Here is a 24,763-nt window from a genome sequence, read left to right on the forward strand (position 1 = left end):
ATTTACCAGTTGGTATGCTCACTACATGAAAATATCATCTCCCTTAATACACACTAAGTTCTATGAGAGCAGGGATTAAGGTGGATTCATGTTTGTGTCTTCCCTAGATCCTTATCTAGTGCTCTGCACATTGAAGGCACCTACAAATGTTGAGCTGAAGAATGTACTACAAGAAGCTCTTCATCCATCTGAAGAGAAAGGAAACGATTGCTGCTGCTTTATTTAGCTTCCCTTTCTTGTGATAAGTGAGGAGTTAAATCTTGGAATGAAATAGAATGAATATTAGGATTTTCATTTTTCTTCAGAGATTCTCCCCAGTGCTTTCCTGAGGGCACTCATTACCTCTTTGTTCCTCAGGCTGTAGATCATAGGGTTCAACATAGGGGCTACTACAGTATAGAATAATGCTATCATCTTCTCAAGTTCAACTGTGGAGGTGGTACGGGGCCACATGTAGGTGAAAATGGTGGCCCCAAAGCAAAGGGAGACCACAGTGAGATGGGAGGCGCAGGTCCCAAAGGCTTTGTGACGTCCCCGAGTAGAACGGATGCGCAGAATGGCTCTAACAATCTGGGCATAGGAGAACAGGACCAAGGAGCAGGGTAACATGATGACCACAAAACCTGAGAAGGTCACCATGATCTTGTTGAAGGAAATGTCCACACAGGCCAAACGCAGCACTGCTAGTGTCTCACAGACAAAGTGATTGATAACATCTTTGCACAGGGGAAGTCGAAAAGTAATGATTGTCTCCATGAGTGAGTTCAGGAAACCAGCAGCCCAACAGACAATAGCCAGAGCCATACATAGCCCTTCATGCATGATGACGGTGTAATGTAGGGGAAAGCACACTGCCACATAGCGGTCATATGCCATTGCTCCCAGTAGAAAGAACTCAGTCCCAGCTAATCCCAAAGAGACATACAACTGAAATACACAGTTATGGAATGGGATGGACTTCCTTGAAGACAGAAAGTGAATGAGCATTTGTGGGACAGTGCTATTCATATAGCAGATATCTACAATGGAGAGGATGCTTAGGAAGAAGTACATGGGGGTGTGGAGTCGGATGTCCAGTCTGATCAGGTGGATAATAAGGAAGTTTCCCAGCATAGTCACCAAGTACATTATGAAGAAGAGAACAAAGAGGTAGATCTGAGTCTTCCGGTCATTAGAAAGTCCTAAGAGGCTGAACTCATTCACCCAAGTCTGGTTGCTATAGGCCATGTGAGAGTAATTGGGGATGGGATCGGAGAAGGAGCCTGAAGTGGAAAGGTTTCTGGGCCTAGAAAAAAAAGATAATTTCATGATAAGTTATTAACAATTCTATTCAAGGTAGTGGAAGTGGAAGACAAATATTTGAGCATTTTGCTTTAAAAATAACAAACAAATCCTGGGAGTATTGAACTGATTTATAAACTTTATAGCTCTAACCTTATGAGATTGATTATATATCTTTAACCCCATTTTATAGAACACAAAACTAAGTTTCAGAGAGATTAAATGAATTGCCCAAGTTCATGGTATTAATTAACATGCTTTTAGAAAGGAGAAGATGTATTTTCTCTGCACTAGTGCTGTAAGTGTGTAAATTTTTGAAATCTTACTGAGATTTATCACAATATACCATTAGCATAACCCTTTTCTGTTAGGATCCCAGATCCTTCCTGTGTAATGCTTCTCTGAATATTTCAGAATTCTCAATGAAGTGAGCTGGGATCCTAATAGTCTTTAAGTGCCTATTATGTATTAGGCACTGTGCTAAAGGCTGGGGATACAAAAAGAGGCAAAAGACAGTCCCTGCCAGCAAGCAATTTATAATCTAAGGAGGGAAATAGCATGCAAAAAATATACACAAATAAGCTATAGTCAGGTTAAACAGAAAATAATTAACAGAAGGAAGGACTTTCTAATGACCAGAAGACTCAGATCTCTCTCTTTGTTCTCTTCCTCATGATGTACTTGGTGACTACGCTGAGAAACTTCCTTATTATCCACCTGATCAGATTGGACACCTGACTCCACACCCCCATGTACTTCTTCCTCAGCATCCTCTCCATTGTAGATATCTACTACACGCTAATAGCATTGGAGAAATACTCTGCCCATTTTCCTTTTCAACCTCCACTGATAATAGTTTTCTAGATGAATAGAAGCAGAGAGTGGTGAGAAAAGAGTAAGATGGTGCCAGCTTGTGCAAAGCTAAGAATGCAAAATGGAAGATTTCGAATCTAACTCAGGAGGAAGTAGGCAGTTACCAAAGATAATTTTTAAAGATGAATGATAGAATTCAATTTTTCATACTCTAAGGAAGATAATTTGAGACTTTCTTTGAAGGATGGGAGGGGAGAAGAATCAACACTGGAACAACTGTAAGGTAGTTCGTTTTCTATATTCAGTCCTGCATTGATCCAGTTGAATGGTAAATTAGAATTTGTGACAATGGGAATAGAGAAAAGGAGAAAGAGATGGAATTAGTCTATCTGGCAACCAATTGGATATGAAGCAAAGAAGAGAAAACTATATTTTGGGGAGTAGGAAGGCCTATGAGTAAAGAGGCAGTAATCACAGTATTGTCCTGAAGCCATGGTAGAAGAGGTAGATTTCTACTGCTACCTGGTTAAACCAAACTTTTTTTGGATTGAGTAGATAAGTCACACACGTATCAATTTAATTAGTTAATTAAGTATTCTCCAAGTGATAGTACTGTCCTAGATGCTAAGTATATAAATGTGAAAAACAATGCAAGTCCTGATTGTAAGCAGTTTATAATCCATTGGAACTATAAGGCATAGGAAGAAACATGGGTGATAAATGGAGATAAATAATGTCAAAAGAGATGGGAATAAATTTTTATAAGGAAAGTGAGAAAGTTTATATTATTTATTAACTCACTTTGAGTTTAGAGGATCAAGAAATGTTTCTATTGTACTTCATCATTTGTTGGATGGGATATCAATTCCTTTAAAGTGCCAGAAACCTTGCTCTTCATGTCTCACCTAGAACCTGGATAAACAATCAAAATCTCTCAATGACTTCATCCTTCAGGACAGACCCTGATGGTAGTCTGCAAAAAAACAAGGGGGGGTGCAATATATGTGTGCACATATCTATACATATAGACATATACATAGATACATATAGGTATATTTCTTCACTGTAGGGAAAGCTCCACCCTCATGCTATGAAAGTACATTAAATATAATCTTTCAGGTTGACTCATCTAAGGGATGTGAATAATTTATATTTATACCTTGTCTATACCTGTGCTAGTAACTGCCTACATCATGAGATCTGTTCCCAGTAGTTTATGACCTGTATGGAAAGAGAAGCAATTTCCCATAACCTGGCTGGTGTTTTATCTTTATGGCCCAAGTGGTCTGAAGGAGGTTGCCCAGACAAAGGCCTTTAATTGAGCTTGATAGCAAATAGCTATCTTGAAGAAGATGAAACTGAAGAAAAGTCAAAGAAGTAAAGAAAAGACAGAGAACAAAGTCAGGAGAAGATAGAAGGAAGAAGAGAGAGTAAAACATCTGGGTTGGCAGGTCCTTTAAGCTTGTATTTATCCCTGGCTTTTCTTGCCTCCTCTCTTTTATTAGTACTAACAGAACAAACATCATAAGACCCCTTGGTCCCCAATAGATAAACGACACATTCATGTGATTATGAAAGATAAATGAAACATGGCCAAAAAAAGAACTCATCTTTCCTCCTCCAAACCTTCCTCTTTTCCCAATTTTCTCCCAAAGGAACCCCCTCCTCCCAGTCACCCACATATCCAATTTATTGCCAAATCCTGTTATGTCTATCTCCATGATGTCATGATGAACAGAAGAAGCATCATTCTGTTCATTTCCTTCTCTCTCCCATGACACTGCTATCACCCTGGGGCAGGCATCCCTTCATGCCTATACTGTCACAGTATCCTTCTGGTGAGTGTCCCTGTCATAAGTCTCTTCCTACTCCAGTCTATCTTCCATTTGGCTATCAAAATGACCTTGCTCAAATGTAGGTCTGATCATTCACCCTTTAAGTAAAATCCATTGGCTCCCTATTACCTCAAGGTCCAAATATCAAATCCTTTGTTTGGCTTTTAAAACTTTTTATAGCCTTGTACCTTCCTATCTTTCTAGTATTCTCATACTTTAGTGTCTTTCACAAACTCTGATTTGGCATTCTTATTGCTACCAATGCGTTATTGCTCTCTCTTTGTAGCAGTTATAATTAATAACAAAAAAGTATCACTCCTGTCTAAACCAGAAAGTTTTTTTCAAAGATAGATACAGGGATCTTTTATGGACAGACTTAGATAAGAGGATCATAGATTGAAGTTAAATGGACTTTGGAGGCTGTCTAATCCAACCTCTTCCTCTTGCTTATGAGGAAACTAAGATCCAGAGATATTAACTGATTTCCCCAAGTCCACACAAGTTCTAATTTTTTTTATTGTTTGGTAATGTTTGATTCTCCATGATACCTTTTTAGAGATTTCTTGGAAAAGATAATAGAGTGGTTTGCCATTCCCTTTTCCAGGTGTTTTACAGATAAAGGAACTGAGGCTAAGGGGATTAAGTCTTGTCCAAAATCACACAGCTATTAAGTATTTGAGATCACAGTTGAATAATTGGAGCTTTTAAGTAAGAGAACCCAATTTTATAAGCAATACTTATAAGTACTCATAAATAAAAGAACCCAAATGCATGACTGCATTTACTCATTGAAGCAGTTTTGTTTCTTCTCTAAGGTTTGTTCATGATCTTTACTTTTAGGGCTATGCTTCCCAGAAATGATTCCAGGGCCACCAATTAGCTCTAAGATCTATGCACATCCAGTATATAGAGAAAAGGAGTTAGGAGTAGTTATGAAGAGAGGATTGTTTTTAATTCATTAATTTCTTTTAACTAGGTTGAAATTTGAGAGCCACCACTAGATACTATTCATTTGCCTCATTCAGTCCTTTACTCAGTGAGCATAATTAATTATCTGTACCTATTTCAATACTTGTGAATAAAACAAGAGTGTAAAGAGACAAGACAGTGTAAGGAGACAAATCTCAAATTGGTAAGGGGACTTAGAGAGTAACACCATCAATGAGAACTATCACAAAGCAGAATGGGCTGCTTCATTCCTGCTGAAGGCTTCCAAGCAAAGGCTGGTTGAGCACTTATAGTTTTGTATAGCAAAGGACTCTAATTGTAGTTAGAAAAATCAACTGATCAGTCGAGCCAAGAAAACTATTTATAAGTGCAACATTGTAAAAATGAACATTAGAAAAAGTTAAGAATTCTCATGTAGTGATCAACCTGATCCAAAAGGACTGATGAAGGATACAGCTTAAATTCTAACAGAATTGATAGATTTGGGACTCGGAATGAATCAGAATTGGACATGGTCAATATGAAAATTTGCTTTGATTGAGTACATTTATTTGTTACAAGTTTTTTTTTTTCTTTTATGAGAAGGAAGAGAAAATAAATTCTTGTTAATTGAAAAAAATAATAAAAACTAACCTGGGGTTTGGAGAGAGAGTGGATTAGATTAGATGGCCTTCAAGGTCCCTTCTAATTCTGAGAATCTGAGACTGAAATAAGCATTATGATCTTTTGTTTTTAAAAAGTATGAATGTGCTTCCCAAGGCAAAGAATTATTTGCCAATTTCTCTACTTCAGAAAAAAAAGGAAATCTATTGCTTTCTCAGGGAGAGATCATCAATCATAGTGATAATATAGCTCATAAATTTAAAGTTGAAAGAGAATTTAGAAGTCATTTAATCCCTCAATATATGGCTTCTGAGGTAGCTTTTGTCTTTCTATCCATGATTCTATGACTCATAAGTGATTGAACTTGCTCAAGGTCACAAAGGTAGGATCATTGCTGCAGTGAGTACTAAAGGCAATAGGGATGACTTTGTTCTTTCAATGTAAAGAATGCCAGAGATTTTTCAGGACCAGAAATAAGTGAGAAAATATATCTCTGGGAATACCTCTGACAACTCCAATTTTAGGAAAAAGGCAGGACTCATAAGCGTACTTTCTGTCTCAGATTTATAGTACAGGAATGGATGATTTCTGACATTGAGCCATGACCCCAGTTGAGAGTCTTCTGAAGGGCAGACTACTGCTACTTCTCCATGGTTTTCTCTCATACTTAGTCAGATTAGGCTTTAGTAAGTGCTACAGGACCTTTAGTCTCTTAGACTTGGTTGCTGAAAGCACCTCTTACCTCTCTAGCTACCAGGACTCAAAAATCATTTTTGCCTAGGGTTTAAGAATACAAGAGGACTGAAGGTGTTACAGAAAACCTGATTTTACAATAGGCAGTAGTAAGCACTGAGGATCACGACCATGCAATAAGTCTATGAAACAATCAACTCACCTCTAGAGCAGGAGGCAAATCTTTGATTTGGAATGAAAGGCACAGTTTGAAATTAGAATAAGCAACTTTCCTTTGACCTCAGGGATAAAATCTCAAGTGCCCAATTATTTTTTGCTTGTGAAGTTCCTGTTATTTTTCCTCCTTGTCTACATGGTCACTTATTCTCATCCAAATATCTCATCTTCATTTTAACTCTGAATTTGGGATTGGCTTTCCTCATCCCAGTAATACTTTAAGAATATCTTCCATAACAGTTCCTCAAGAGGATTCCCTTGATTCCTCAATAAATATTCTCACCTGTTCATCAAAAGCATGTAAGCACAATTCAATTTGAATAAACATTTATTAATCACAATACACACAGAGCCCATATATTAAGAAAAATACAAAGTTTAGAAAAAAATCAGAGTTCTTTCCCCTTCTTTCCTTCCTTGCTTTATTTTCCCTCTCCATTTCCCTTCCCTTCCTTGATTTATTTTTCCTCTCTGTTCCCCCTCCTCTCCTCTCCTCTCCCTTCCCTTCCCTCCCCTTCCCTTCCCTTCCCTTCCCTTTCCTCCCTTTCCCTTTCCCCTTCCCTTCCCTTCCTTCTTCCCTTCCCTTCCCTTCCCTTCCCTCCCCTCCCCTTCCCCCTTCCCTTCCCTTCCCTCTTCTTTCCCTTCCCCCTTCCCTTCCCTTCCCCCTTCCTTCCCTTTTTCATTTCCTTTTTTCTTTCTTTTCCTTTGTTTATTTGTGGGGGCTTCCTTCATCTCACTCCTAGAAATATCAGTTCATAAAAGAAGTAGTCAACAGCAGCCTGAAGTCATGAAGCTGAGATCTAGCTTTGCCCTTACCATGATTCCTCTCCTAAGGGCAACTTTCACATGTTTTGGCAGAATGTGTGTTTTCTCTCTTCTACTCAGGATAAGCGTTAGTGGAGAGTAAGAAGTGATAATGCAGAGGTTCATTCTAAATTAGTGCCATGAGAGAATCAGGCAGATGGTAACATAAGTAGACCTTGAAACAAGCTTGTAAGGTTTCTTACACTAGTTATGGGTCATTTGTGGACTGAGCTGGATATGGGATGAGGAATGGGAGTACTACATAGTTCATTTTTTAAATGTTCTTTCAGAAGTTTTTACTTTGAGTAGTGGTTTTTTCCCCCTTTAATCATTCCTATATCCTTTTTTTTTAAGTCAATAATTTGATAACAAGACGTCATTGACATCTTGTTGAACACATGATCTGTCCATTATGTGAATAAGAAAGGTCCAGTGGGATTGAAGAAAGATAGAAATTGTGACGATTTAAAAAAAATAATAAAAGAAAATATAGAGAATGGGGAGGGGGGGAATTACAAGCCAATAGACTTGACTTTGCTTATTAAGAAAATTCAAAAAGCGTTCATTTAAGAGATAACTAATGAACTTTTAGAAAAAGTGCTGATTACAAAAGCCAGCACAACTTCATCAAGAAGAGATTGTGTCTCATTAATATAAGTATTATTTTAATAAAGTTAATAAATTAATCAGAAGGATTCTAAATATTTATCAAGTTCTTAAAGGAAGCACAATTTTTTTCCCTTTGGGGCTTTTGTGAATATTTTTTTTTTATCGTGGAAAAGCTAAAAGTTTAAGATTAAGAGAATCTGGAGAGCTGGAAATAGTTATTAATTAGATTATTGATGAATGATGAAATATATCTACATATATATATATAAAATGTTCTCCCTATATATAGTATATGTATATGTAATATGCATTAATTGAGTTAAACTAATTTTTATTTAGTCATTATTTATTTATTTTTAAATTTATTTTATTTGAAAAAAAGAAAAACAGAAAAGTAATACAAAACAAAAACAAAGCAAAACAAAAGAGAACATTGAGATGTGCCCAGTAGAACATCAAGAGAGGATTCAAAATATATGACAACAAATTACCATATCAAGAAAAAAATACCTGTATTAGTAGAAGTTATATTCATGAATGTCCATTTTTTCTTTACTTCCTTGTAAATTTTTCTTTGGTTCTCTGCTGCACCCCTTATTTATTTTATTTTCCCCCCTTTCATCCCCTCATTCCCAAGTAAGCTACAGTTAAATATAAAGATATATTTATGTGTACATATGTAAATATACACATTCATACACACACACACATTTTTCCTATCCCTGCTGATTCTTTAATTACATTCTGCTCCATAATTTGCCTCACTATTATTTAACCTCTCTCTACCCAAGAATCCCTCCTTTGACTTCTTCCCTCACTCTTTGCTTTTCCATCTACCAATCCCTCCCCTCTTATTTCTTTATATATTTCTTTATAGATAGTCAAGTCTATTGGATCTTTATAGAAAGATGTTATACTCTTCATGGTATATATATAGTGTTGCCTATTGAAACCATTCCTGATGTGAGTAGGCTCAGAACTATGAGCCTTCCAACCCACTCTAATTTCTCTATCTGTGTCTATTCTTCCTCTGTATTTCATTTGTATAACATGATTAGTATTTTTACCTTAACTCTGCCATTCTTTCTTTTGAGCTACCCTATTTTGATGTGACTCTTCAGCATATAATATACATTCCCATGTTTTAAAAAAAAATGTCTGTGTTAAACAGATTATCCATGTTAAGCTCCTTAAAATTGTTCTTTGATATCAGCTTTCATATGTGAAATGTTCTTTTAATTCAGGTTTGGTTAATAGAAAATCCAAAATCTTTAAGTTCATTTTTTCTCCTTCAAAATTATAAATAATTTTGCTGGATATGATATTTTTGACTACAGAGCTAGTTCTTTTTATTGTCAGTAGTTATGATTCTAGGATCTGCAGTCTTTTATTATAGCTGATAAGTTTTGTACAATTCTAATTGTAGCTTTAGCATATTTGAATTGTTTTTTTTTCCTTGTTTCTTTTTAAATTTGTTTGTTCTGGAAGTTTTGAAATTTAGCAATAAAATTCCTGTGTGTTTCCACATAGGCTCTCTTGGAGGTGGTGATCAGTAAAGTTTTTCAATTTCTACTTTCTCCTTATGTTCTATCACTTCAGGATAATTTCTAGGATTATTTCCTGCACTATTGTGTCAAGGTTCTCTTTTTGGTCACAACTTTCTAGCAGTCCAATTATTTTTAGATTTTCTCTTCTTGATCTGTTTTCCAGATTTGTTGTTTTTCTTATGAAATATTTAACATCCTATTTTATTTTCTCATCCTTTATAATCTGTTTTGTAATTTTTTTGGTCTCTCCCCTGTGCAATTCTAATTTTCAAAGAATTATTTTCATCTTTGAGGCTCTGTACCTCTTTTTTTAATTAATTAACTCTTTTTTCATAATCTTGTTTTTCTTGGGTGGTTTTTATTTTTTTTAATTTTTCATCAATGTCTCATTTGATTTTTAAATTCCTTTTTGAATTCTACAAATTCTCTCTGGGTGGGGAGCCATTTCAGGGTACTCTTTGATGTAGAATTTTTTTTTTTTTACTAAAGTGTCTTCTTCTAAAGATAAAACCTGGTCTTCCCTATTCCCATAAGATGTTTCAATAGTGAGTTCTTTCTTCTTTGCTGGTTCATTATTTTTTTAAATAAGAGGTATTGGGGCAACTAGTTGGTGTAGTAGATAGAGCACCAGTCCTAAAATCAGGAGGACCTGAATTCAAATTTAGCCTCAGATATTTAACACTTCTTGGCTGTGTGACCCTGAGCAAGTCACTTAATCTCAATTGCCACAGCAAGAAAAAAAAAATTTAAATAAGAGGTATTAGTATAACGACTTGAAGTGGGAGGATGGTGCCTCAAGCTTCCCTCTCCACTCTGATCAGGAACCCAATAGTTCCACGCTCCTGTAAGTGTCCACAACTAGCAAAGTCTCTGCCCAGCTACTTCTGCACTCACCAGGTGCTGATTTCTTCTCACCCAGGGGAAGTGTCTCAGCAGCACAGCTGGATGTGGTGTTCCCAATCATCCAAGGTTCACTTTGTCTCCTAGACTCAAATCCTGATTTAACAAACAATCTGGGAGATGAAAGTCTTTGTGGTTCCTGCTAAATCTCCAGCTACACCCAACTAGCCTCAGCACTTTTACTTTAGTGTTTCTGTGGAGCTAGCCCAGAGATGTTTGTACTTCAGACAGATTAATCCGCATTCCAGGGCCTTTCTTCAGATCTCCTGGGTTGTATCTGGAGGACTCCTATTCTGCCCCACGTCTTTTTGGTTTTTCACCAGTCTATGTTTGCCCTGAGGCACAAATTTCTTCTATTCATGGGGGAAATTGAGAACTTGAAATTTACCATTCTGCTCTGCCATTTTCCTAGAATCTTTTGAACTATTTTTTTAACTGAATAAATTATGTGGAAAAGAGAGGAAATGATTTAGACTGAAAGGAAAGTAAATAGAGAAATATTTTCTAACTACTAATCATCCTGTGGGAAAAAGGTCTTAAAAAAAAACCTCTGTTACTAAAATTCTTTGTTTCTTAGTTGTGTATAAATTTTTAAAAATGACTTCATTCTTCCTTCATCTGCTCCTCACTCTCACTACCTTTCCCTATCCGTACCACTATGAGACTGCAAAGGGCAGGATTCAAAGTATAGTTTTGGTTGGGAAATATCGGATTAGACTATAAAAAAAGTTTAACATAGATATTTGCTTGGCAAAAGAAGGATAATGTATATAAAAAAGAATAAGAAGAGTAATAAATAGTTGACTCACTGGTTCAATAATCAACTGACCTAGAAAGAAAAGGCAAAGCAGATTATTGGACACTTCTATAGTTGAAGACTAACTTATGATTCTGCCATTTGGGAAATTAACAAATTATCTAGAGTAAAAGCCATAAAAAGTTTTTGGAGAAGTATTGAGAGAATTTGGGAACTTATTTCCTTAATGTAGAGGGATTATGGAAGAAAGGTCAAATTTAGACTGGGGATAGACTTGTTGCTGTTGTTGTTATTCAGTTATTTTCTATTTTAATTGACTCTTCATGAAACTTTTTGTGATTTTCTTGACAAAGATCAATATCTTTGTTTGGAGTTCCTTCTCCAGCTCATTTTACAATGAGAACACTAAGGTATTTAGGGTTAAGTGACTTGCCCAGGATCACACAGCTAGTCTATAAAACTGATTTTGAATTTAAGTCTTCCTGACTTCAGAATGATATGGTTAGTAGTGATTAGGTTAATGGCATTCAGAGAGTTGTTAAATCTCCTTTTGGTCAGTGCAGGTTCTTCATGAAAGAATTCATGAAACCTGAAATATTAATCGGCAAAAATGAAAGTTTATTGTTGGATAGGAAGCCAGTTTTGCCAAGAGACTGACTTCTTTAGTGGCAAGGTTCTGTTAGGGAAATGGAGGCTGGCACTGAGAAGAGAATGCCTTCTCAGCGGGCAGGATCCTAGTAGCAGAACAAGTTGCTTTGAACCTTCTGCAAAAAGTGAGTTCAGAAGTTGCCCTTTAAAAGGAATCTTGAGGCTCAGGTTTTAGAAAGCCAAAGTTTCCAGGCCTAGATGCTTATGGGTATCCTGCACAGATCTCCAATTGGAATTAAACAACACTTCAAAGGGATGTTTTTTGACCAAAATTTCTAATTGAATCAAAGGGTCTGGCATCCCCAGAAAATAAATTATCTGAGGGGATATGCCTTCCCCAGGAGGGCCTGAGACTTAACACAGGGAACACAGGGAACACAGTTTCAAAGTGATAATTTTAAAGGGAACACAGTTTCCTTCCCCTTTTAAGACCTAGAACTATATTCATTCTCACACTTTGCTGCCCCTAGCTGATGGGGACATTTTGACTGGTGTCCATTAAGTTTGAGAACATCACTTTCTTTGGGTTATGCTAAACCTATATAATTTCTTTATAGTTTATGATGGAAAGGAAGACTAAGATTTAGCTCCTCTATTTCACGGTGGTTGTTGGAGCAGGAAGTAATCTAAACATGGATTTATGAAAGATAAATCTTTTTAAAAGGAGATTAAGATCATTGCATGAAAGGAAAGACAATTCTGGTAAGGGTCAGAAATATGACTAGAAAAGGGAACTTTTCTGTTGTGGCCTCTAAGTGAATATACTCATAGTTGAAGTGCTATGATCCTTTGTGCTTAGAAAGATTCTCTACTTCATTAGTTATCAAAGTTTAAGAGAATGACATTCAAGGTCCACTAGAGTCGGGGGTGGGATAGGAAATAAGCATTTATTCAGCGCCTACAATGGACCAGTACAAACAGTTACCAGGCTACCAATTTACAATGAATCTCATTTGATTCTCATTGCTTATTCTCATTCTCATTTTTATTATTATTAACCCACTTTTACAGATGAAGAAGTTGAGGAAAATGAAGGTTAAGATGCCCAGAACTGCATATCTAGTAAATATCTGGGGCTGCATTTGAATTTAGGCTTTTCTAACTATAGATGCAGCTCTCTATATACTGCTGTCTCTAGCTTTATCCTCAATGAATCATGTTTATAGACACTCTGCCAAAACCTAAATTGTTTTTCTCATTTTCTAAATATGTTCAAAAGAAAGATGTATTGGTGGAGCCACAATGGTGAAGAGAAGCCAGGAAGTTACCTGAAATATCCCCAATTTCCTACAGAAACAACATTTTATTTAATATTGTTAAACAACAACAAAGTAAAGTAATTTTCCACCTTAAGATGTCATATAAGGACTTCAGGAAAGGTCTGTCTCATTTGGATACAATAGGGACACAGCCTAGCTCAAAAAGTTTTAGGACATGCCAGCAGGAGAGTCTTAACTACAATATAGATTAACAATTGAGAATCTTCAGACCTGGTTCAGCAAACCAGTGAAATAAAAAGTCAACTTTAAGGCCCCCAAGACCCAGTGCAGAAGGTAACTTGCCATCCCAGAAATCCCAGCACAATAGGATTGACTAAGCCTGACCATCCCAGCATGGGGTGAGCAAGCTACAAACATCTGAGACCATGGTGTAGAAATCTAGTGACCAGATCCCTAGCCCCCAAGACAAAAATTTGGGGTGGTGTCCCCTATGCCTAAGGAGCAGAACTTTTAAAATGAGTGAAAAAACAAAAAGAGCCCTGACTACAGAAAGCTATTATAGTGACAGAGAAAATCAAAAAAACAAACAAGAAGAGGACAACAATGTCAAAATGCCTACATGTAAAGCCTCAAAGGGGAATATGAATTGGTCTCCTGCCAAGAAAGAGCTCTTGGAAGAGCTCAAAAAGAATTTTAAAAATCAAGTAAAGGAAGTAGAAAAAAATTGTGAAAAAAAATGAAAGTCATGCAGGAGAATTATGAAAAGAGGCAATAGCTTGGGTAGGGGGGAAGCACTAAAATAGACTGAAGAAAACAACTCCTTAAGAAATAGAATTGGCAAAATGGGAAAATAATCCACTGAAGAAAACAAATCTTTGAAAAGTCGAATTAGCCAAATGGAAAAGGAGGTATAAAATCTCACTGAAGAAATTCCTAATGACTCTAGGAGACTCAGTGAAACAAAATAAAAAAAAAAATGAAAAAATAGAAGAAAATGGACAATCTAATTTTTTTAAAATGACCTATAAAATAGATCCAGGAGAGATAATTTAAGAAATTTTGAACTACCTGAAAACCATGGTAAAAAAAAATAATAAAAATAAAAGAGTCTAGACAGCATTTTTAAAAGAAATTATCAATTAAAACTTCCTTGATATCCTAGAATCAAGGGGTGAAATAATCAATGAAAGAATTTACTGATCACCTCCTGAAATAGATCCCCAAATGAAAATTCCAATGAATATTGCAGTTAATTCCAGAATTATCAGGTCAAGGAGAAAATCTTGCAAGTAGTCAGAAAGAAACAATGTAGATATCAAGGAGCCATGGTCAGGGTTATAAAGGATTTAGCAATTTCCATATTAAAGGATCTGAGGGCTTGGAATATGATATTACACAATGGGACTCAAGAAAAGCATAAAAAAGGTAAACAGTAGGGAAAAACTGTTATTCAATAAGATTAGACTATTCATATTCCCACACAGGAAAATAATATCTCTAACTCTTGAAAACTGTATCTCTATTAGGGCAATTAGAAGTATTATACTTAGGAAGCGGGTGTGTATATAAGTTGATTTTGATGTGGTGATATATAATTTGTTTTTAATTAAGGGGTGGGAAAATGGGGGAGAAAGGGAAAAAGGGGAGGCAGAATATGGTGAATTACATCATATAAAGAGATACAAAAGACTCATTACAGTAAAGAGGGGAAAAAGAGATAAGTATTGTTTGAATCTTACTCTCATTAGATTTGACTTGAAGAGGGAATAACAAACACTCAGGTGGGTATAGACATTTATCTTACCCTCTAGCAAGGTTTTTTTAAACTTTTTTTTTCCACTGGCAACCCTTTTTTGCCCAAGAAAAATTTTGGCAACCCCAGAAGTTTATAAAATAGATATACAAATCAAACATTTACTGATAAAAAAATCATAATTTTTAATCCTCACATTCAGTTACGTGATCCCATATGGGATTGCAACCCATAGTTTAAGAAGTTTAAGAAGTAGGAGATGAAAAAAGAAAATGGGCTAAAAGAAAAAGAGCAGATTGAGGGAAATTGTGGTCAAAAACAAACTATTATGAAGAGGGATGGAGTTAAAGGAGAGAGAAAAGTATAAATGGGTAAAAATGGGATGAAGAGAAATATACAACTAGTCATAATTGTAAATGTGAATGTGAACTCTCCCATATAATGGAAGCAGATGGTAGGATGGACTAAAAACTAGAATCCCACAATGTATTCACAAGAAACACACTTAAAGCAGAGAGACATACACAGGGCAAAGGTAAAAAAGACTGGAGCAAAATACATTCTGCTTCAGCTGAAGTTAAAAAAAGAAACGGGGGTAGCAATCTTGATCTCAGACAAAGAAAAAACAAAAATAGATCCAATTAAAGAGATAAGAAAGGAAAGTACATCTTGCTAAAAAGTATCATAGACAATGAAGGAATATCAATACTAAACATAAAAGCACCAAGAGATATGGCATCCAAATATGCACATATATATATATACAAACATATCTATATATGCATATATACTTACATATAAAAGCCATACACATGCATATGCATCTACATGTGAGTGTGTATATATTTATGTATGTATATATATATTATTCATGCATGTATAAAAAGGAATAAGTTTAGATACTTATTTGGGGACCCTTTGAATTTAAGGTACCAGTATGACATTTAAGCTATAAGTAGTTCAAAATTTGGGTCTCAATTTCCAGAAGAGAAAACAGTGCTACATTAATAGATCTTAAACTCGTCCACATCAAGAAAGTAATTAAAACTTAGGGAAGAACAATTTCCATGGGAGACAATATAATATCACAAAAAAAGAACCAAAGACAAAACATTGTAGAACATTTATATTAGCTGATCATGAAGAGTATGAAAAACAAACAATGAAAACAGAAGGAAAAAATCAGTGATAGAAAAAAAATGCTGATTTCTCTGAAGCCAAAGATGAAGAGATTTTCCATTTGATGGTTAATGGTGCCAATAATTCAAAGGATGAGAACTGAAGGAAGTTACTGAATTTTCTAATCATATAATTAGTAATATTAGAAAGAAGAATTTTAGAGGTCTGGAGGAGGACATAAAATCATATCACAAGGACTTCACCAGAGTGATAGAAACATTGATATTAGAAAACTTCTTCATGAATTTTAACAGTGAAGAGAATGCCAATGATCGTAGGGCAATTAGAGGAAGTAAAGAGACAAAAAAGGATTGTTGAGGATAGGGAATCTTTGACCATACTTGTAAGGAGATGAAAGGAATCAAGACAGAGGTGGAAGCAAGCATAAAAGAGGGAGATAAATGCTGAAGGAGACGAGAAGGAATAATACAAGGTTTCAATGCCAAGAGGCATAGGCAAAGCAGAGGCAATTTCTGCTTCTGAATCCAGTGTGAGGAGAGGGTGAGTGATGATATTGAAAAGATTTGAGAAATAGAATGGAACTGAGGAAACTCATATTGGGTAGAGATATTTTTCAACACAGTTGTAAGTTCATTATTTTCTGTGCGCTTATGGGTTTAAGGATATGGTAAGAAGTTAAAGAGAAGAGATTGTATGAGTCATGACCACGAATGAGGTAGAGAGTTGGTGAGGCTAAAGTAAAAATGTAGAGCAATAGCGCCCAGTTGATGCTTCCATTTTCACATTGAAAACTGCAATATGCCTTATTACTTGAAGTGGAGGTAGAAAGATTCTGTATCTATTATAATTTGGGATTTTCATTAAACTATCTTGGGCCATGAAATATACCACAGAAGGGATATAAGGGCAAGCATTCAGTATAACACATTGAGCATTTACAGAACTACAAGAGTTAGAAGGGCTCTTACTTCCATCTTTGATTCAAAATTAAGGATGATAGAAGGCTATTGTTTCCCCAGTAAGTGGTCTTCCTGCCTTTTCTTGAAGACATAAAATGAGCAGGGAAAACCACTATTTTTTTAGTCATTCATTTTGTATCCATTAGGCATTCATTTTCTTAGTTATTATGCATTTTGGATAACTTCATACATCCATTCTCCAAGCAACTACAGGTGTGAGCATATTATTCATCAGCCTAAAAGACTCTTATTGACTCCCAGTTCTAGAAAAAGAGGGGATTAATGCAAATAACCACTATGATTCCTTCTAGATCCAACAGTGTTTAATGCTATGTTTATAAATCAATTCTCTATCCTGAATCTGAGTTTTTTTCATTTGGGACATGAGAAGTTTAAAGTAGATGAACTCTGATGTCCCTTCTATTGGTACTTGAATTTCTTTTCAGTGGACAGAGAATGGTCTCACCATGTGTTTTATTTCCAAAGGTCAATAAAAGTGATTACTTAAGAATTTCATCAATGATAAAGACCATGTGTTAAACCATACACCCCAGTGTGATTGTCACAGTATAGGTGTCTGAAGTAATGATTCAGAAATTTCATAATTCACTAGGTCATGACAGAGCCATGGTATGATTTCAAATATTTAACTTTAAAAACAAATAGTTGTCAAATCTTGTCAATTCAACTACCTCAATATTTCTGACATCTATCCTATTCTATCTATTCATACCATAATCATAATAGTTCAAAGCTTATCACTTAATGTGTGGAGTAATGCAATAATCTCCTAATTACTGTAGTTTTTTTTTAAACATCTGTCTCCCTTTTGTAATCTATCCTGTATATAGCTTCCAAATAGATATTATTAAATCACAGGAAAGGATCATATAGGAATTAGCATTTAAATTGAACCCAAAAGAATCTATGGATTCTAATAGATAGAAGTAAAAAAAAATGAGTCTGTCCCATGTTTGGTAGTATAGTGGTTAAGTCCACAAAGACAGAAACACAGATGAAAGGGGACTGAATAATAGGCAGCCCAGACTTGTCTTCAAAATATTCAATCCTGAGAGGAAGTTACCAGTGGGAGAAGGGGGATTTCTTGCTGAAAAGATGTTGCAGAGTAAGAAGGCTCCAAAAATTAAGGAAAATTCTAGGGTTAGAAGTTTTCACGTTGGTGAAGTCTGGAAAGTCAGAAGCCCAGGCAGTAGGGGAAGGTCTCTTGAGGAGGTTGGTTGATTGTTGTCCTTCATTCTCAAAGAAAACCAAAATGACATCATAACGTTAGAATCAAGTTAATGTGTTTGACTGTGGCTGATCAGACCAACACAAGCTCAGAATGCTCTGCCACAGGTTAGATACAAATAGTTTGTATGACCATTTGGGGTGGATTCTCTAACTTTGTGCATCTTGCATTTTTTTCTGAATTACAGAGCTGCTTACAGAACATAGCATTTTTTTTTTGATGAAGGCATGCCATGCTGGGTGGAACTGTGCCAGTATCTCCAATGTCATATAATCAGTTCTAAAATTTTTAAAAGAGACCTTGAGAGTAGTCTTGTAGTTCTTTTTCTGACCACCTTGTGAACACTTACTCTATGTGAATTAAGTGCTTAATAAATGCTCTGAAATTCATTGCAGACTTGTTGCTAACTGGTAAGGCAACTAATGTAATATTGTTATAATTGAAATGAATCCCAGTAATTGATATGTGAAACAGAAAATCTGTATGGTACAAGGAAAAGAGAACTGGGTAAAGAGTCTTCACATCTTAGCAATATCACATTCTTGAAGAGATAATAAAGGCACATAAATAATTAGTTTGTGCTTATATAGTACTTATTATGTGCCAGACATTGTGCTAAATACTTTCAAGTTATTTTCTTATTTGATCCTTATAATCTTTGTTTTACAGATGAGGAAACAAGCAAAGGGTAAGATTGTATTTGAACTCAGATCTTTCTGACTCCAGATCCAGTATTCTATTCACTCTACCATCCAGCTGCTACTAGATTGCCCCTCTATAAAATGAGGAAAGGACTTAGTCCTATGTGAAATAAAATAATGAAACTTGAATTATTTACATTTTGACAACAACAAAAGACTTAAAATAAAAAACCTTATTTCCTTTGTAACCTCTTCCAAATCTTTCTCACATGTATACTTTACCAGTTTATTTTCTACTATAATTATAGTTAATTTGTAATTTCTTTAAATTCTTTTGTCCTTAGTATGCATCATTAATGTATTTCATTTTTCTTTGTATTTTTCATAGTTGTCATTTTTTTAAATGGAATAATATTGTTACATTAATCTAACCACAATTTTTCATTAATTCCTCAATCATTGGACATAAAAGTTACTGATTTGTTTTTACTTTGATTTGTTCTTTATATCATTCATTATTATGTCATTAGCATAGTCATTTAATCTATATCTTTTGCTTATAACTATTTTATTGTATTATCTGTAAAATTGTTTATTATTTATTTTAAAATTTATTTATAATGTATCTAAGACATATGGTGCTGAGAAATAGGTATATTCTTTAATATATTCACATTCAAAAAATGCTGTCTCAAATCTAGCCTAAAAATCTGTTCAGTTTCATGTTTGGATTTTCATTTATATTTCTCTTGCATTTATTCAGTTCTCAGAAAGGTATATTAAAGATTTCTACAATTCTTGTTTTTTGTCTATATCTTTTGTGTATTGGTTAGTTTTCCTTTTATGAATTTGGATGTTATGATAGTTGATATACCATCCAGGTAGTACAGTGAATAGAGTTCTGGACTGGGAATAAGGAAGACCTGAAACTGAATCCTCCCTCAAGCAATTATTCTCTCTGTGATCCTAGACAAATTATAACCTCACTGATCCTCACAGTTTCCTTATCCATAAAATAAGAACAATAATAGCTTCTATATCACAGGGTTTGTTTTTAATAAATATTAAATGAAATAAAACTTGTGATCCAATTAATGATTATTGCTATTTTTGACAGATCTACTAAGTTAGTTGATCAGGAAAATAATTTGGATATAGTTTATCAAGTTTTTAACAAAGGATTAATTTTCCTCTTTCAGATTACTTTAGATCACTTAATTGTCTCAGAGATTCTAAAAGTTTAAGCACAGAAGTTGGTAACCTATAAATAATCACAATTATTTCACTGGTAAACACTTACAGATATTTTCCAAATGGTTGTTAGACTTTATTAGGTTCTAATTAAATTTAATTTTAAAAGAGTTGAATGCATTCCATGGAAGAGAGATGGAGTGATTTAGACTGAATAGAGAATGATTTATCCCAAAAGGTAAGCAAATAAATAGACCAGTATATTCCAAGTATAGATGTGAATAAAATTTTAAGGGCTACAAAAACCTCTGCTACTAAAAGTGCTTAATTTTTTACTATCCATAAACTTTTTAAAATGATACTCTATTCTTCTTCTATCCTGTTTCTTTTATCCATTGCTCACTCTGATTTTATAAGAAAGTTAGGAATTTCATATAAGATACAATTTAGATGTTTGGTCAATTGACAATACAGTTTGGGTTTGGAAACATTGGATTAGACATTAGTATTAGCATTAGTTAGTCTTAGACAGCTAACATTAAAGGTTTAGAACCCGTTACTCTAATGAAAAATTCTAGGGGAAAAATGTACAAGAAGAAGAAAGATAAATAATTTGCAAATGGTCAGTGGATAAGTAGCTGGAAAGAGAAGTTAGGAAATAATATTAGGCAATTCTATGACTTATGACTAATAAAATTCTGCTATTTGAGAAGTCTGTGAAATATCTGCAATTCAATTCAGCCTAAAATAAATGGAAAGATTTGGAGGACTAAGGATGTGGGATGCATGTGGGAATTTATTTTCTCCTTGTCCAGAAAATCTGGAAGAATACTTTGGTTTGGACCAGATGTAGACACAGAGAAAGAGAAGTATTATTTATTCTAATATTATCCCTCTGTTATTTGTATTTATATTGTATATATATTTTTAAAAACAGTTATTTGAATACGTCTTCCCCATTATATGATGAACTTCTTTGAAGACATGGATTGTATTTTGATTTTCTTTGTATTCCCCAGCACAGTGCCTGCACATAATAGGCACTTATTAAATATTTCTTGACTGACTTAACTCTAATTTAAATTTTACATTTCCTTCGATTATGAAGTGATTAATAGTCTAGTCTAGTCCCCCTAAGGGTTCCTTCACAAATGCACACATGCACGCGCGTGTGCTCACACACACACAAGCACGCAGAGTTTTAAGAACTCCTGCCATATAAAATTGGGGGGGGGGGGAGTGGTAGATGCATGTGATCTATGAATAATAAAAAATTTTATAACCAAACAAGAAACAGAGAGAATCACAGGAAGTAAAATGGATAATTTTAATTTCATGATTTTATTGATAAAATATTATTGTCATGTAAGAAATAATGAGCTGGATGGTTTCCAAAAAAAAAAAAAAAAACTTGGGAAAATTTTTATGAATTGATACAAAGTGAAGTGAGCAGAACTTTGTACATAGTAATGGCAATATCATAAGGCCAATCAACTGTGAAAGGCTTAACTACCTGATCAAGGCAATGATCCCAGACAAGTCCAAAGGAATCACGGTGAAAAATGTTATCCACCTCCAGAGAGAGAACTGATGAACTCTAAGTACAGACTGAAGCATACTTTTGTTGCTGTCTTTATTCTTTTTGGATTTGTATTGCTGTTGTTGTTGTTTGCAAAATGGCTAAAATAGAAATATGTTTTGCATAACCTCATCTGTAAAGTACAAAGGACAGGGTAACTAAATTGTTTTGTCCTTGAAAGGGAGTAAAATGTAAGACACAAAGAGCTTTAAATGCCAGGAGGAGTTTATATTTATCTTGGATATAATAAGGAATTACTGGAGTTTATTGAACAAAGGAGGATGACTATAATTTAGGAAAATCACTTTATCATTGGATTGGAATTGGGAAAGACTTGAAGTAGGAAAACTAATTAAAAGCTATTGCAATAGTCCAGGTAAGAGTTAATGAAGGCCTGATGAAGGACAGTGACTGAGTGGCGTCAGAACTGATGCCACAAAGATAAAAATGACAAGACCTAGCAATGTTTAAGATATTTAGTGTGAGAGTGAAAAGTCAAAGATGACTCTGAAGAGAATATGAATTGTATATATATATATATATATATATATATATATGAATTATGGAGTATTCAAAGGAAATAAGGGAGTTTTAGAGATGGATCTTAGGCTTCTTTCTATCTCTCTGTTTCACTGTCTCTGTCTATGTGTGTATGTGTCTGTTTGTCTGTCTCTCCTCTTCCCTCTCCTCTCTTCTCACTTCTTTTTCTGCCTGCATTGGTAAAAGATTTGAGAAGGAACTGTTCCTCATTAGCTGAATATGGCTATATGTTCAAATGGTCAGAGATGAAAATTTTTTTATTCTAGATTGCAGCCATTGATTTCTCTGATGATCGTTACTGAATTACTTTATTTCAGTTTTCCCATCTGTGCCAGAAAGGGATGACTGCAATATTTAAATGATTTTAAAACATAGGATTGTACTATTTATTACTTTAATCCTATATTCACTGCTATATAAACAGAGATTATTATAGTGATGCATCTTCTTACATCACCAAACTAAGGATTTGCTTCTCTCTATATATTAGGTGAAAAATCCATAATAATGACACTCACAGGTACTATTGAAGTCTTAACATATAGGCTACATTATTGGAACCTCTCTAGCAGTCAAATTCATGAACAACTTCTCATTGGTGAAGTTCCTTTCCCAGTGCTAATAAATAGGGAAGGCCAGGTTCTCATTGCTTCTTCCCAATATGGCAAAGGCCACATGGTGGTCATGGCCTATGAGGGCTACCTGGAGTCTAAGAAATCTCAACAATGCTATGTGCTGGCTCGATGGCTGCACAAAGGCTGCTACTGGGTACATTTATCTGTAGAAGGTCTAGTCTCTATCTTGTTCCTTCTATCTGGAAGTACAGGTTACTGCCACTGGGGTAGATTCATCTGTAGAAGGTCTGGTCTCTATTCTCATTCCTCCTGTTTGGAAGTGCAGATTACAGATAAAATAAAAGATTCCCTAGACATATATTACCTGAGAGCCTATGATGCCACCATGGCCAAAAACCAGATTTAGTTTGTGAAAAATGGTAGAGGTTTGCTCATTGGAGGTCATACTTGACACTGTGCAAGTCAACAGAGCCAGAGAAAGCTTCTATCCGAGTTCCCTGGTAACTGCATTACCAGTGTGGCTGGTGTGCACTTCACTGACACCTATGGAAATATTAGATACCTTGAAATCTCTAACGAAGTACCTATAATTGCACTTACAGTAAGGTGAGTAGTGTTCCTGTGAGTAAAGAGCTCTATGGCAGTTGTCAATAAAGTGAGCAAAAGTCATCACATCACATTAAAAGTAGCCATTGTCTCTGTCACATCACATTGTCTAAAAGAAGTTCTCTTCCCACAAACATAAATCTTGTACAGTTTGTATCAATACCACTTTATTATCTATGGTATCCTTTCAGAAGATATAGTTTCCTTTGTTATCTCTTTTATTTATTTTTTGCTGAGGCAATTGGGGTTAAGTGACTTGCCCAGGATCATACAGCTAAGAAAGATTAAGTGTCTGAGGTCAGATTTGAACTCAGGTCTTCCTGACTTCAGGCCTGGTGCTCTATCCACTGAACCACCTAGCTGAAACTCTTATCTCTTTTAACTAGATCTATTTTCACTTTTGCTTTATCTGAAGAATTACTACTCCTGCTTTTTTTTGCTTTGGCTGAAGCATAATAGATTCTGCCCTAGCTTTTTAACCTTACTCCATATGTATGTGTCTGTTTCAGATGTGTTTCTTTTAAATAAAATATTGTAGGATTTTGTTTTTTAATCCGCTGTTTGCTTCAGTTTTATGGGAGAGTTCATCCCATTCATATTCACAGTTGTGATTACCAGCTGTGGATTTCCCTCCAACCTATTTTCTTCCCTCTATATGCTTGTTCGCTTTCCATCCTCTCCCTCTTTAGTTTTGTTTCTAACCCGGCTTGCCCTCCCTTCCATCACTACTCTTCCCTTCCCTTACTCTTTTCTCCTAGTGTTTCTGTCCTCCCTTTTATCCATTTCCTCCCTTTTCTTTCCCTTTATCTTCTACTTCCTTATAGGGTAAGATAAATTTCTAAAATTCTAATTAATGTGTTATTCCCTCTTAAACTGAAATAGATGAATTAATCTCCAAACAATGCTCATCCCCTTCCCTTCTTTCCATCTATTGTAACAGGTCTTTTGGCAGCACCAGTTTTGATAGGTACTTTATGCATTGTATTCCCTGGCATAGGAGAGCAGAGTAAGGCTCCCAACAATAACAGACAGTATCCATGATTTTTCTGTTGCCAAATACAGGAGGAAAGTTGCAGTCCAGACCTACAGCAGTCTACATTAAGGGAGTGGGAAGGGGAAAGGAAGAATCAGGTCTACTCTAGAGGTGTATTGTCAGAATTCACCATTAGCAATATAGTTCTCTCAAAACTAGAGCAACATGTCCCCGAATTGAGCATTAGAACTCAGACCCTGGATGCAGTAGTGGTAGACCCTGCAAGAAAAACAGTGGGCAAGAATCTGGGCCCTAGAACTCTGGACAGAGACTTAGGATACAGAAGTTCCCACTTAGGAGTTTTAGTAGAGTAATGGGCTTCAGAAGCAACTGATATCATTGCACAGATAGTGCTTTCTATTGCAGCAGACTAGCTAAACAGCTAAACAGTGGTAGAAGGAGCCCAAGAGCCTGAAGAGTAGGCTGGGCACTGACATGTTTAATAGAAAAAAGCAGACTCATTGTAATCCACTGTTTACTGTAATACAATTCCAATTGGCCTCTTCACACTACTATGAGGACTTTCTGCCCTCCCTTTTATCCAGTCCCTCCTTTTCCTTTCCCTTTATCTTCTACTTCCTTATAGGGTAAGACTCAGTGATCATGGCTTATCTCTTCCCCAA

The 24,763-nt window shown here is 35.3% G+C and overlaps 1 protein-coding gene across 1 annotated transcript; it reads right to left on the minus strand.

Moving 5' to 3' along the window:
• Positions 1-291: 291 nt before the first annotated feature.
• Positions 292-1,227, minus strand: LOC100918565 (olfactory receptor-like protein OLF3). Its single transcript, XM_003771703.1, has one exon. It carries the CDS (start codon positions 1,225-1,227, stop codon positions 292-294), a length of 936 nt encoding a protein of 311 aa, XP_003771751.1.
• Positions 1,228-24,763: the final 23,536 nt, after the last annotated feature.

Source organism: Sarcophilus harrisii, chromosome 5 (assembly GCF_902635505.1).
Source record: "Sarcophilus harrisii chromosome 5, mSarHar1.11, whole genome shotgun sequence".
NCBI classification, from domain to species: Eukaryota; Metazoa; Chordata; class Mammalia; order Dasyuromorphia; family Dasyuridae; genus Sarcophilus; species Sarcophilus harrisii.

Coding starts and splice junctions, on each gene's coding strand:
- LOC100918565 (XM_003771703.1), bottom strand. CDS start 1,227: ATGGCCTATAGCAACCAGACTTGGGTGAATGAGTTCAGCCTCTTAGGA.